Source organism: Hoplias malabaricus, chromosome 14, assembly GCF_029633855.1.
Source record: "Hoplias malabaricus isolate fHopMal1 chromosome 14, fHopMal1.hap1, whole genome shotgun sequence".
NCBI lineage: Eukaryota > Metazoa > Chordata > Actinopteri > Characiformes > Erythrinidae > Hoplias > Hoplias malabaricus.
In genome coordinates, this window is record NC_089813.1 from 34025963 (window position 1) to 34041357 (window position 15395).

The 15395-nt window shown below is 36.3% G+C and overlaps 1 protein-coding gene across 1 annotated transcript; it reads right to left on the reverse strand.

Moving 5' to 3' along the window:
• Positions 1-3271: 3271 nt before the first annotated feature.
• On the reverse strand, positions 3272-13339 carry LOC136665619 (tumor necrosis factor receptor superfamily member 14-like). Its single transcript, XM_066643267.1, has 7 exons — positions 13326-13339; positions 9872-10010; positions 9505-9630; positions 8609-8764; positions 7205-7283; positions 6616-6810; positions 3272-3470 (listed from the first exon to the last, which is right to left on the reverse strand). The coding sequence occupies exons 2-7, from the start codon at positions 9996-9998 to the stop codon at positions 3272-3274; spliced, it is 882 nt and encodes a 293-aa protein (XP_066499364.1). The 5' UTR covers positions 9999-10010; positions 13326-13339.
• Positions 13340-15395: the final 2056 nt, after the last annotated feature.

Genomic DNA, 15395 nt, shown 5'->3' on the forward strand with positions numbered 1-15395 from the left:
CTCAGTTTCCAGTCAACCGACCCAGCCACGCCGGACACTCTTCTTTCCACACCACAGCTCCAACAGGTACCACGACCAACTCAAGTGCCTTCTCAGCATACAAGCAAGCAGCAAATTCTTACACCTTCCTCCTTCACTAAGATATCGCATGATAATGCCCCTTATGTGACACGCTCAGGTCGCATCTGTAAGCCCAATCCAAAATACAACGTTTGAACTATGGACTTAAGGGACTCAGAACTTTAAAAAAAAAAAAAAAAAAGAGAAGGAAAATTATGTATTAATACACTGGACTCTTGCCTTAATGGTCTAGCATTTTTTATTTTCAATATTGATTAACAAATTTTGTGTTTACAGGTATTTTGAGTTTTATTTTGTAAAGCTAAGGAAAGGCATATTTTGGTTTCCAATTGAGTCATTCATTTAGATAACAACATGTTATACATAAATATATTGTTGCTTTGTTGCAGATCAACGTTTGAGACATCTGCTGATTTATACTGCCTTAAGTCATTTGTGATACTAAGTTATTGTGTCATAAATTTTATCCATGTGGCATATTTTGGTTTTATAGGATGCACGAGCTATAAGGAGAGGATGTAAATCATTCTAACAAATGATTGTTTATGCTGTGTGCTATAACGGAAGCCGTACTTGCTGAAGGTGCGCATGCTCAGTAACTAGTTAATTGTATCTTACGTTTACGTGTTGTTCCCGCCAGTATGTCTATGTTCGGTTGTGATTAAAGCCACTAAACCACAGTATGGTCTCCTCATGCATTTCGACAGTGATGATTTAGAAATGATCTCAGAAACAGTGTAAAAGTTCACTAGGGTAAAGGCAGAGAAAGGATTATGAACTTATATGACAGTGGCATGAGCAAACAGAGTTCTCAGAGGGAAATACCTTAGTGTGCAAAGAGAATTGTGAATAGATGTTATTGATTTTCTCCTGACAGTAATCCATAACACTTGACACTGAACAGATGTATTAGTGATTAGTGAAGAAGTAGGTTGAGGAAGTCTGTTAATAGTATGAAAAAGTGTTCTAGGCCTGTGACTACCAGAGTTTTTAAGATTAGAATAGAAGAATGAGCGAGCAGTATTTATATTGCTTTTTTTATATTTGAAAAGTTGCTCTGTAAAAAGAGAAAAATGGACAGAGAGACCAGTTTTCTTATAGAGATGTTCCTAACAACTGACTTTAACTTTTATAATTCTAAGCTCTGATGTGTACCATGGAGACGTATGATTAGCAGGAACTAATCTGGTCCTAAGAGGTTCAAGAGTATTGAATATAAAAGAGACTATTATTATAGAGTATAACTAAATCTTCAGGGGATGACAACTGAGTGATCAGATAATACAGAGGTCTGGAGAAGACTAGAAAAGTTATGAGTAAGAAAAGAAGACTACAACAGGTAATTGTCACTTTCTCACAAGATTTGAGAGGTGGAGTTACAAGACAACACTCAATGAACTTATGGTCAGAGAAGCCAATAGCAGAACCAGGCATTGAAACATCATTTAAACCACAAGTACAAAGCAGGTCAAGTGTATGACCATGAATATGAGTAGGGAAGTCAACATGCTGAGTGAGACCTAAACATTAAAAACATTGCAGAGTTCAGTGGATAATACACAGCTGGAGTCTACGTGAATATTAAAGTCACCCAGCAACACGATAACCAGAGACATAGATGTAACTATAAGGAATTCACTCAGATCTGATATAAAATTATTAGCAGATGATTTGGGAGGGCGATAAATAACAATAGTAGATTTAATGAAATAACTTTCAGAGTTAATTATTCAAAGGTTTTAACAACATGAAAGTCCAACTGTTGAAATATAGCAGCTAGGCCACCTCCTGTACCTATAAACATGAGTGTTAAAGCTGTTTAGTTCCGTTGCTGAAAACATACCAAAAATACAAAGGCACGCAGTCAAAAAAAAAAAAAATACAAAGGCTGTGGATTTGGCAAACAATTACTTGCAGCTGCTATGCGTTTGTGATATTGTGCCAAACTAAAAGGTGTTTCCTGTTTATATTCTTTTAAATGAACCACTGAATGTAGGTATAATTTAAGGGTATTTCTGCCGCTCATATACAGCATTTTGTATTAGCAAAAAAAAAAGTAACTTCTTTTAAAGACAGCTTTTCCTGCTGTGATAAAACAGCAAATAATGTAAACTAAGTGTAAAACAATATTTCACTGTTTGTTAGAAGCTTCGAAAACACAGTCAAAGTAGAAACTGTCTGATATTTATCAGATTCCGATAACGTTGTGTATATGTAACTCACTCCGCTTTTACAGGAGTTAAAAGACAATGAGATTAGTTTTTTCATGTATGAAGTTGTTTACTTGGTTTTCCGTGACATTTTCGCCACCTGGTGGATAATTGTCTGCAATGTCTTTCTTTCACAACACAAAACCCCATTATTTTACATACATTTATACAGTGGTGGGAAAGTGTTTGCCCCCTTCATGATTTTTTTTTTTGCGTGTGTCACTCTTAAATGTTTCAATTCATCAAACTAATTTAAATATTAGTCAAAGACAACACAAGTAAACACAATATGCAGTTTTTTTAAAATTAAGGTTATTATTAAGGGAGAAAAAAAAAATACAAACCTACATGGCCCTGTGTGAAAGAGTGTTTGCCCCTGAACTTAACTGGTTGGGCCGCCCTTAGCAGCAACAACTGCAATCAAGTGTTTGCAGTAACTTACAATGAGTCTTTCACAGAGCTGTGGAGGAATTATGGCCCACTCTTCTTTACAGAATTGTTGTAATTCAGCCACATTGGAGGGTTTTTGAGTATGAATGGCCTTTTTAAGGTCTTGCCACAGCATCTCAGTAGGTTTTAGGTCAGGATTTTGACTAGGTCCCTCCAAAGCCTTCACTTTGGTTTTCTTTGGCCATTCAGAGGTGGACTTGTTGGTGTGTTTTGGATCATTGTCCTGCTGCAGAACTCAAGTTTGTTTCAGCTTGAGATCACGAACAGGTGCCGGACATTCTCCTTCAGGATTTTTTCGTAAACAGCGGAATTCATGGTTCCATTTATCACAGTCTTCCAGGTCCTGAGTTTTACTGCAGGTATGATGTTCTTTTTCTGAAATGTGGTGTTACTTTTACACCAGATGTAATAGGACACACACCTTCCAAAAACTTTAGTCTCATCAGTCCAAAGAGTATTTTCCCAAAAGTCTTGGGGATCTTCAAGATGTTTTCTGGCAAATTTGAGACAAGACTTAATGTTCTTTTTGCTCAGCAGTGGTTTCCATCTTGGCACTCTGCCATGCAGGCCATTTTGTCCAGTCCCTTTCTTATGGTGGAGTCATGAATGTTGACCTTAACTGAGGCAAATGAAGCCTGCAGTTCTTTGGATGTTGTTGTGGAGTCTTTTGTGAACTCTTGGATGAGTAGTTGCTGCCCTCTTGGGGTAATTTTGGTCGGCCGGCCACTCCTGGGAAGGTTCACTACTATTCCACGTTTTCACCATTTGTGAATAATGGCTCTCACTGTGGTTCGCTGGAGTCCCAAAATTTTAGAAATGGCTTTATAACCTTTTCCAGACATGGATCTCAATTACTTTCTTTCTCATTTGTTCCTCAATTTCTTTGGATCTTGGCATGATGTCTAGCCTTTGAGGATCTTTTATTCTACTTTGCTTTATCAGGCAGGTCCTATTTAAGTGAACAGTTGTGGCTGTAATCAGGCCTGGGTGTGGCTAGGGACATTGAACTCAGGTGTTATAAACCACAGATAAGTTATGTTTTAACTCAAACACTTTTTCACACAGGGCCATGTAGGTTTTTTTTTCCCCTTAATAATAAAAACCTTCATTTTTTTAAACTTCACTTTTAAAAACTGCATTTTGTGTTTACTTCTGTTGTCTTTGACCAATATTTAAATTTGTTTGATGATCTGAAACATTTAAGAGTGATAAACATGCGAGAAAAATAAGACATCACGAAGGAAGCAAACACTTTTTCACACCATTGTACATGTAAGACTTAACCCAAGTGTACAGAGCATGATGTCTGTTTGATTTTTCTCCATTTTTCCCGGGACCCAGTGTGGCCCTGAACTGGATAAGTGGTTACAGACAATGAATGAATAAATTTCCCAGATCTACATCAGGTTTGAAAAGAATGGCACTGAACATTATAGTGTAATGTTGAAGGTCAACCACTGGATTCCACACAGTGGCTCACAAGCATCATCTTAAAGGAACACTATGCAATATTTTCACCTTAAAATGAGATTAATCTTTGTGGTGTTTCACTGACCTGAACCTCTGTCAGAAACTGCACTATATAACTTTTGGAGGAGGGTAGGAAAATACCCTCCTCCCTCCCTATTCCCATTGGTTTAGTACAGGAATTACACCAGGGATCCCCTAGAGCAAAATAAATAAATAATAAAAAAATCTTACCTAGCGTTCCTTTAAGGACATAGACCACTACTTGTTCAGTTTCAAAGAACTGACCCGACTCATTTTCAGTACTTGGCTCTCACAACCACTTGAGATACTTAGCACATTGTTAAAGGAGCAGTCAGTACTTTTTGTCCATCAAAATATATCAGACATAATTTATGAAAAAATGTATTTCTTGAGGAACCTAACTGGCTCATACCCAGCTGTTGAGTAAGGGACTATTCAGTTTCACCAAGCTCTTACTGTCCTTTTATTGTGGTCACTATTTATTCTGTTGTCCAACTGCAGGACTAATGGAAAAGTACAAGAAAGGCAGTACATTTTGAAATAACTGAAGCAACGAGGCAAAAATGTGTAAATAATATTAATTTCAAGGGCGGCGCGGTGGCGCCAGGGACCTGGAGGTTGTGGGTTGAAGTCCTGCTCTGGGTGACTGTCTGTGAGGAGTTGCTTCAGTTTACTCCCACGGTCCAAAAACACACGTTGGTAGGTGGATTGGTGACTCAAAAATTGTCCATAGTTGTGAGTGTGAATGTGTGTGTAGCCCTGTGAAGGACTGGCGCTATGGAAGCAAATCTGTCTCATCAGACTTTGAAATATTACCACCTTCGAATCTGTAGCACTGATTTTTTTTGCACTGAAATTATGCATCTGAATATAATTGCTCTTGAACTCGTGAATTTTCAAGAACACGTTTTTACTGTTATTATTCAAGGTTAATAAATTCAGATAAAAAAATATGAGTTCAAAAAAATTCAAACAATATATTTTGAAGTTGCTCAAATTCGGTAAACGAAATTCAGATACCAAACTACCATTAAGATTTTCTCTTTCACCTTAAATGCTGCAGTAGTTGCATTCTGTCGCCGCTAGATACGAACACAACTTCCATACCGTGGAAAAACTACATGTTTAGCTTCCTTCCGCGGATATTATCTCTTTATTTACAAACTGTCTCAAAAATCTGAAAGTCTCACTAAAGACACAATATAACAGATTATTGATATCCTGAAGATGAAGAAATTTTTGTGGAATTTTTTTTAACAGCCCTGTGAACATAGCATGTGACATGATGAATATGTGGAAACATGAACTGTAGAGTAAATGTCCTATGGCATTTTTATTTTTTAATTGTCCGATTATCAAGAATCTGAAATTGATTTTACAGAAGGTGTAGTACAAATATAATATCCCAAAGTGCAGAGTTTAATTCATAAAGTTGTGTTTGTTTAAACACTGAATGTTGGTGTGTATATTAACAACGTCTGGTTATTTCTAATATTATTATAAATATTTATATAGAAATTTGAGTTTGTAGATTACTTATTTTATGTAACAATGCTTCTTGGCAATAAATCCTATACCGTTGAAAAGCCTGTTAATTTCCCTTTTCAATGGTGCCACATTTGTAAGGAACATATATTTGTGGGATGAGCAGTGGAGCTGAGTGTGTGGGTTGCACCCATGAAAAATTTGCCAAATCCTATCTGCCAAAGTCAATTACACTGTACAGCCTATGTTTATAAGTAGTTTCTTCAGTTTTATTTGTATAAGCTCCATTTCATAGTGCTGTTCAAATGAAAGTCAAATGTTTAAATATGTTTAAAAAGACAAAGGCTTTCATGGGGTGTTCTAATTTTCACATGACAGTATCCCCACATACAGCAGTAATGTAAATATAGTCTATTCACAGAGAGTTTGTGTTCCATTGTTTGCACCTGAAGTATTTTTTTTTTGCAACTTTTGTACTCAACATAACCCTAAACCTAGAGGCATGTTACAGCATTCCAAGACCATTTGTACAACAGCAACAGTCAGCAAAACATATTCGTTTTTTACATCCAAATACTCATTAAATAACCCTCCAGCTCCATCATGATTTAGTCCTCATTGTGAAGTCTGCTGTATCACTGTTTTAACTTGTGCAGATACAGGTTCGAGGACAAATAGACTAGCAAACCAAGACAAACTGCTGAGTCACTGCAGCTTACTATTTTAAGTCTGTAAGAATGATGTCCAGCTTCAATGTGCAATATGTATCTCATAATGCATTCCACTTAGTATTTAAAGCATAGGTTGTTGCACTGCAATTAAAAAGAAGAAATTTATATTTCTCTTTTACTTAAATATAAAAGTACTTTATTTACATTTACAATATATTCACTAGTACAGTATATACACAGTCCATTGTTTTTTGTTTTTTTGTTTTTTTTTTACATAAAAAATGCGTAATGTCAATCCTAACAATAATAACACAAATAAAGAGAAGGAGATTATGGTAAATATTTTAACATGTCTTTCTGTACATTCAGAGTCCTGTGAATTTGTTCCCACTGCCACTGTTATCTTTCCCATAGATTCACATCTGTAAAGAGCAGGAAGAATACAAAATATGTTTAGACACACAACAAGCCCACATGCAGATGATACAATACATATCCACAAAGGTTGATGGACATAGTGCTAATCCAGCATTTCCCCTCAAACTATATCTAGCTTGTCTTCTTTTACTGCAATAGCAGCTTTAACTCTTCTGGGGAAAATGGTAGTATTAGTGAAGTCAGGTACTGATGCTGGATGTTTAGTTCTGGATTACAAGCATCTTTAAGTCGTTTCAAAAGTACAAGATTTGTATTTCCTTGTATTTCTACAGAGATTATACTGCATCAGCATCCACGAAAGAGTGCAGCTTCAAGTACCTGATTTCAGCACTTGAATAATGCACACATTTGAACATATAATATTCAATCCATACTCACATTTTGCAGAATGTGAAAGAGCCATTTGAATATGTTCCTTTTGCACAGTCGTTGCATACAGTGTCTGTAAAAGCTGTGCCTGTAGAGACATAAAGACACATGCAAAGAAACACGTTCAGACCTGGACAGATCATTTGCAGCACATAATGCTACACTGTTGTTACAGAGATGTTTTAATCTAGCGGTGCTGAAATTTTAAGCAGGATATATGTAGCATCATGTATTGGCAGAAGGGTGACACATTTTTCTACTTTTATATATTGGGCCAATAGAGGGATTAGAAATTGCATATAAATGTGCAGGCATTTTTACTCTGGACACATTAATATGTTTTAATGTGTCCTGCATCTTTTTGGGGGAAATTTTCAAGATGGTGAAAAATTGCTAGACTCCTCTCATAATCTCTCAGGATAAGGATCTTTTTTTGAAGCTGATTCATTTTGGGCACAACCCTGTGTGGATACCCAGAGCAGCTAGAGCCATGTAGAGAGAGAAGCAGCTAGTGATCTGGTCAGTACGACTTCCGTAAACTTCGCAGCTCTTTATTCTGGAACTCTTGCACCTAAAATAAATATCTGAAGACTGAAGAGTGAAAAATGTAAAGAATTTTATGAGTAGTGATAAAGCTGGTGCCTCTTCAAAACATCTGTGAGGGTGACTCAATGGCAGTTCGTTTGTTTATGACCACAGTTGATTGTTGATTTAGAGACAAAGAAACTTTAAAGTAGACCTTCATAATGAACTCCTGGATAAAGCTCTCCTGTACAGCATGTAGATAAAAAGAAAGCTATGAATATAGTGGTTACTGGTGGTATTTCTACAACCCAATTCCAATGAAGTTGGGACGTTGTGTAAAACAAATCAAAACAGAATACGATAATTTGCGAATCTTTATCAATCTATATTCAATTGAATAGACTACAAAGACAAGATATTTAATGTTCAAACGGATAAACCTTGTTTCTTTTGCAAAGTGGTGAACCTCGCCCTGTTCTTCCTCGTGAACAACTGAGCCCTTCAGAATGCTCCCTTTATACCCAATCATGACACTCACCTGTTTCCAATTAACCTGTTCACCTGTGGATTGTTCCAAACAGGAGGTTTTTGAGCATTCCTCAAGTTTCCCAGTCTTTTGTTGCCCCTCTCCCAAATTTTATGGAACGTGTGGCAGGCCTCAAATTCAAAATGAGTGAATATTTGCAAAGAATTCTGTTTCTATATATGTTTTACACAACGTCCCAACTTCATTGGAATTGGGGTTATACATGAGGTGACCACAGAAATAAAACTCTTGAATGTTAGATGACACCGTCGTTAGATTATAAGTTAATTTACCCACTGAAAAAGCCTTCATCGCAAACATTGCCAGCCCTTAGAGATTTGGCGGGACTGGTATATAGTCACCTGTTTGATTGATGTATTGTCCAGGAAGACAACTGGAATGTTTCATTGCTTTTCTGCAGTTCTGACCATCTGGTTCCATACAGTAATGTCCAGGCAGAGGTTCACAAATTGCATCTGTAGCTGGATAGCATTTTTGTTTTATACGTAACCCACTGCCTGGAGGAAAGAAAAAACACCCATTTCAAATGATAATAATGAAGAATATTAGTGAATAAACTGTCATTTTTATGACCTTATTATTATGTCAAATTTTGGGTGCCCATGGTCAAATAACAACTTGTAGCAATGCCATTCTGAAAGGAGAACCTTGGGGACAGGTTTCACTCCACAATCAGACATACTTTAATTCAGAAGATTAAAATAAATCATGGGAAAACACTGATCTTACAGCCCCTCACACAAATTTCAGTGTCTGTTCAAGTTCTTCTTTCTCCCTATCCTCCATCAGGTCTGGATGTATTAGGCACAACCTTTTTAACATGTACTTTTTTAATATATATATATAATATATTATTTTCACTTAGACAATGAACAATTTATGTTATTTGACCAGGAGTCTCCAAGCTCATGTGTGTGGATGCACTTTCCCAAAGACACATTTTCATTGTGCAAGTTTCTAAGACGTGTGCTGCTTTGAAATTGGTCACATTTCAGAGGTTTAGCATTTTATTTCTGACCAAAATTATCCAAAAAGAGTTTAGAATAGTGCTGTTCATAAGTTAGTTTCTATGTTGAGAGAAGCTGAATGTTACTGCTGCTATTCTTCTGTAAGTTACTCAGTACATAAATAATTGAGCTGGTATTATATTCTTCTACTCTGTTGATTTTTAAAAAATGTCATTTCACTTTTAATTCAGTACTGATTCAGCTGAAGATTTTTTTACATTTGTGTTTACCTTCATCACAGATGGTACAGGGTAAACAACTTGTCTGACCATTTGGGAAAGCAGTGTAAGTCGATTTAACACACGGCACACACGTTGTGCTGAAATCCCCTGAACAGTGTCTATACACACGATGTCCTGAAAAACAATGCACTCTAACTTAGGTCACACACATTAATATACTTATTAAAAGTCACAATCTGCACTGTACTTAATAATGTATTCTAACATAAATGTGATGTCTTCACTCATGTGATCCCTCAGAAACAATACAAAGTCCAGATACTGTAAATTACAAATTTCAATATATGTAAATATGTGTACAAATATTACTCTTAATTTATTCAGATAAGGATCTAATTACAATGTATTTTCTTACCTGCAGAACACATTTGGCAGCATTCTTCATTTATCCTATACTCAGCACTACCACATGCTCTACAGAGCATTATGAGAGAGAGTTTACATAAAGTAAACCATGTGATGAATTTGGGATCATACTGCATGACAGTCACCCCCTTGAAGAAAAGGACAGGAAAAAAAGACAATGTCCATATTGTCACTCTTGACAAATCATATTTCACATTTCACAGGAAATAAATATATGGAAGCAAATCTGTCTCATCAGATCTTGAAATATTACCACCTTTGAATTTCTAGCACTGAATTTTTTTGCACTGAAATTATGCATCTGAATTTTGTTGCTTTTGAATTTAAGTCTTCAGATTTCCACCTCTGAATATTTTGATGTAAGACTTATTGCCTAGAAGCATTGTTACAATAAAGAAATAATCTGCCAAACACACATTTCCTTACTTTTTGTGCTATGTTTATGTAACAATATAAAATATTTGTAGGTACTTTAACTATTTTGAATGTACACTTTTGTGTCATATTTACACAATTTTTTCATATTTAAAACCCTCTTTTATCTTAAAATGTCACCAGGCATGTTGGTTCGGTTGGAGACAGAATTGAATGCTTATCCTTTGTATCTGAATTTATAAACTTGTATTTTGTAATCTGAATTTGGTCTATCGAATTTGAGCAACTTCAAAATACATTGTTTGAATTTTTTAAGCTTGATTTTTTTTTTTTTTATTAACCTTGAATAATAATAACAGTGAATACGTGTTCATTCAACAGCAATATTCAGATGCATAATTGTGAAGCAAAATATTCAGAGGTGGAAATCTGAAGACTTAAATTCAAAAGCAACAAAATTCAGATGCATAATTTCAGTGCAAAAAAATTCAGTGCTAGAAATTCAAAGGTGGTAATATTTCAAGATCTGATGAGACAGATTTGCTTCTATACTGGCGCACCCTCAAGGGTGTGTTCCGGGTAGGCTCTGGACCCACCGCGACCCTGAACTGTATAAGCAATTTCAGACAATGAATGAGTTTCTGTTATTAAATTATTATTTTGTTGATTAATTTTACAGCCAAAAGTCATTATATTTCAGTTTCCTCACTCCCATCTCCTGTTATCGCTGATGAAGCGATATCCCAGTGAAATGTCCCCTACATAAGGTAATGGTTGTCTTTTTAACAAACATTATTTAACTCCTTTAATAATACAGCAACACACAAGTGACTGTACTTTCACTTGTCTGGACAAGAGGGGAATTCCAAAGGATTCTCTCTGTGCTTTCACATTCATGTAATACCATTTATGCAGCCAGACCTACAGGAACATATTCTTATTCTGACAATGACAGTGCCAGAAACAGAGAGGACAAAAAAGTCAAAGACAAGCCACATAAATACAAGGCAGCACAACAAATACAAATATAAATATAATATAAAATACATTTTAAAAGAAAAATAATTAATACACAAATCAAAATTAAACTCGTCTCTAGTAAACTCATCTAGCATTTAATCATGTGCTCTTTTGATGATCAGACAGCTGAGCAAATCTGCTTAAAATTTTCTTGCTCCAAGGAAGTACCTGAAGATACATAACTCAGATCAGTTTGACTTGTCCTTCAATAGTTCCTGATTTTCAGGCGGTGTCATGGGCAACATGGTGACTTAATGTGATCAACTCCCAGCGCTGGGATCTTGGGTTCAAGTCCCATCTGGTTGGAGCTTCCATGTTCTCCCCGTGTCTGTGTGGGATTCTCTGGGGTCTCTGGTTTCCTTCCACAGTCCACAAACATGGAGGTTAGGTGAACTGGCTTCTCTAATAACTGTCCTGGTGTGTGAGTGAATGAGTGTGTAAGTGAATGAATGGCTGTGTGAGTGAATGTGTGTGTGACCAGATATGGATTGGCATTCTATCCTAAGTGAAACCCTAGTGCCCAATGCAGTCCTCCAGGTGGACGGTCATTCCTGGTCGAGAGTACGCTGTTTGTTTGGCTACCGCTTCTCGCCAGTGTGTGTGTGTGTGTGGACTGAAAGTTGTGTTGATTGTAAAGCGTCCTTGGGTTTCTAGAAAGGTGCTGTATAAGTGTAACATTAAATAAATAAAATTTCCACTAGCAATACAATATAATCCACTAGAGGAAATGTTTCCAGCCCTGGCCTTAGAATAGTACCTTTCTTGCTGATATTATTTTCCTGTTCAGACCCAGATTATTTCATTATTTATCATAATCCATATTCATGTGTGAAGGTATTTCTCTGATGGACAAAGCAGTCAGTTTCTGCTTTTTACAGAACTTCACCGTCTGTACTTATAACAACACAAATACCGTGGACACATCTGATTGTTAATGACTGTGTGGGGAGTACATCTATAAAACCTGTTAAACTTTAACATGACACGAAAACAGATGGAATCTCTAGGCAGGACACCAGAGAGCCAGAGTGCCACATTTTTAACAATGTGGAGCAAAACTTTACTCACTTCAGTTTTAAGATTTTTCTGTCATATGCACCTACAAAAACTAATGTTGTTTTATGGAATGCAACAATAATTGGTGTCTTTTCCTTATATTATGTTAAGTATTGTCTACTGACTGAATCCATTATTTCTGTTTTCCTTTATTTTCAATGAACCTCATAACCACTTAAAGGAGCAGTCTGTAATACTGAAAGACTGTATTTAAAATGGCTACAGCAGTCCTAATTCAAAACACCGGATAGAGTTTTCTTCCCCCATTCCACTCCTACCCAGACGCAGTCACAGTGGTTGTGGAGATTGAACCTACAAGAATGAGCATCAGTATGTCCTATGTGTAAAAGTGTACATAATTTCACTACAATATCTACCTACCACAGCAAATGGCAAAAAAAATAAATAAATAAATAAATAAAAAAGTAAGCAACCACTATTATTTTCCAGTAATTTACCAGCATCATATTTGAATTTCCATTTTACTTTACTTTTTTAATTTTCCCTTCCACACGATGTAGAGGTTTGCTTTTTATTCACAATTTTCATATTAAAACGTTTGGTTTGATTTTAAATTTACATGACTAATTTCCTCAATTGTCCCATCATAGTCTTCTGAAGGTTTCCTGGTGGTCCTACAAAAGTCCTGTAATAAGGTCCTACAAAAGTCCTCTTTATGTGTTCTGGTTTTCTTAAAAACGCTCTATAAGAAAATCTTCTGCGTGTAAAGGGCGGGTCGTCCACTTCTCTTTGCCACAGCTCTTCTCCAGCTGTTAGTGATTGCATTTTTACCAGCAGCTCTTCCCAAGTTGTATAGTGATCACCAGTAACTGGCTTTCGCTTATTTTATCTATATTTCACAGGCTACTCTTTCTGTTTTTATTTTAGTAACGGATCGCTGTCAAATAATATTCTCAAATATAAAATACCCCGGGAAAAAATCACTGAAATAAGGCAAGTTCGTGGTTTAAAAAGTGATTTAATGTGCTCACCTCCGCGCTGAACGCTGTTCTGTTCAGTTCAGAGGCGGATCCTGGAACTATTTGGAGCGAGACAGGAGGCGGTCCGTTATGAACCACATCAAAGTGAAACTATGTCCAAACGACAACACACACTCAGTCACAAAGTCCGCAGAGAGCGAGTGAAAAAACAACATGAAGTGAAAGAAGTCTTTATTTACTGTTTGGGGTAAAGGTTAATCGTGTTTCTTTTTTGTTTCGAGGAAGTTGTTTTAACATTTATGGTTTATTAACATTTTTGGCAGAAAAACGGTTTTATGCGTATTATAGGAATTTATTTTATTTGTTTTGCTTTAAAATGAGGCACTCTTACCTTCACACACTGATTCATTTAAAAGAGGAATCAAATTTCAAAAAATCAAAAAATCATATCTTTCATGTCTTTATGAAATATGACAGTGTTTTTGGAATTACATATTTACATTTTTTACAATACATATATAGTTCCATATATAGTTTTCCTTGCACTACGCTTAATTTAAAAGGAAATTACCACTCGTGAAACTAAGACAATGTTTCTGTTCATAATACATTTATACTTATCCCCCCTGTAGTCTTGTTTCTCGGTGGCCGGAGGTTATTGAAGTGGGCAGTTTAAGGTAGTGGGCAGCACGATGGTGGTGTGATTCAACAGTGAGATTTTAGTTAGAACAAATATATTTAAAAAACAAAAATAAGTGGTCAATCACTCACAGTAGGCAGTCTATGATTCACAAATTGCTAATGAGCTTGCAGTTAGTTAATCCTTCACACAAGGTCTATCTCCCTCCTTTCATCACCAGGTCCTGTTCACTTCTATTGCTGGATGACATTTAAAGAACTCTTATCTCCCTGAGGTGCTGTTTTAGAGTTACTGTTTTGTAAAAGCAGTGTAAGATAAAATATTTGGGAATGACCAGAGTTTATCCACTGTGTCAATTGTTGAATGGTGTACAGGCTCTTTACAGGACACCACTGGGAAATTCATAAAGTTTCAGCAGAGGTTCTGAGATTACTTTACATACTTTTACATAATCTGTCCATGCAGTGCTCTATTTAATGTAAACACAGAGGAACTTGAAGCTACTGACATTCTCCACAGTGGCTTTTTTGATGGAGATAGGTGGGTGCACTCTCTCCTGCTTCCTGTGCTCCAATATGCTAAATGGAGAGGGCTGTGTACGTGTCTCAGAAGGGTTGTAGCAGTGATCCAGTACTGCATGTGATACTCTGAAAGTACTTGGGAGAAACTTTCCTCAGGTTTAGTTTTTTAATGTCAATCAAGTGGACTCTCACCAAGCAATGCTGATCGAAAAAAATGCAGCACCTCCTTTGCTTTTCACAGAGAGGCCCATGTTCTGTCCATGTGATGAAGAGAAAACCCTGTAAACTCAGTGGTTTGGTCTGGAATCTCTGCAGACATCCAGGTCTCTTTAAAGCAGTTTATGCAGCAGTCCCTTGTCTCTCACTGAAAACAGATCAGTGCCTGAATTTACTCAGTTTGTTGTCCAAGAGGGTGGCAATATTTTGGTTTTCAAAAAAGAAGAGACTGGGGACAGTCGAAAACCTGCACTGGGTCTAAGGTCTGGTTAGAGGGGGTTGATGTAAATAGTTACATACATACCCATGTAAATATGTTGTTGAATATAATACATAAACAGATCCATTCTAACAAAACAATTAACAAATTATTTCCTAGACAGATTATCTTGTTCTTTTCCATTTAACTAAACAAACAAAAAAAAAACTAAACTGTAAAAGAAATCTTTGGATTAAGAGGACAAGTCTGTGGTCCAGTGATACTGGGATGCAAGCCGGGAACTGAAAGTGAGGGTGTCTGATTTTGAAAGACCTCAAACACCCAAGGAACCCAGGAAACATCACTGATGATGTGTCCCAGCTTGCAGTCACAGAATGTATCTTAAAACAGCCAGATTTTACGTGCTTTTTTCCAGTCAATTGATAAGGAATGGAAAGGGTGTTGATTATTTTACTTATGTGTACTCAGCTATATAATTATTGATGCTCTTGGTAAATACAGATTCAAGAAAATAAAAAATTGAT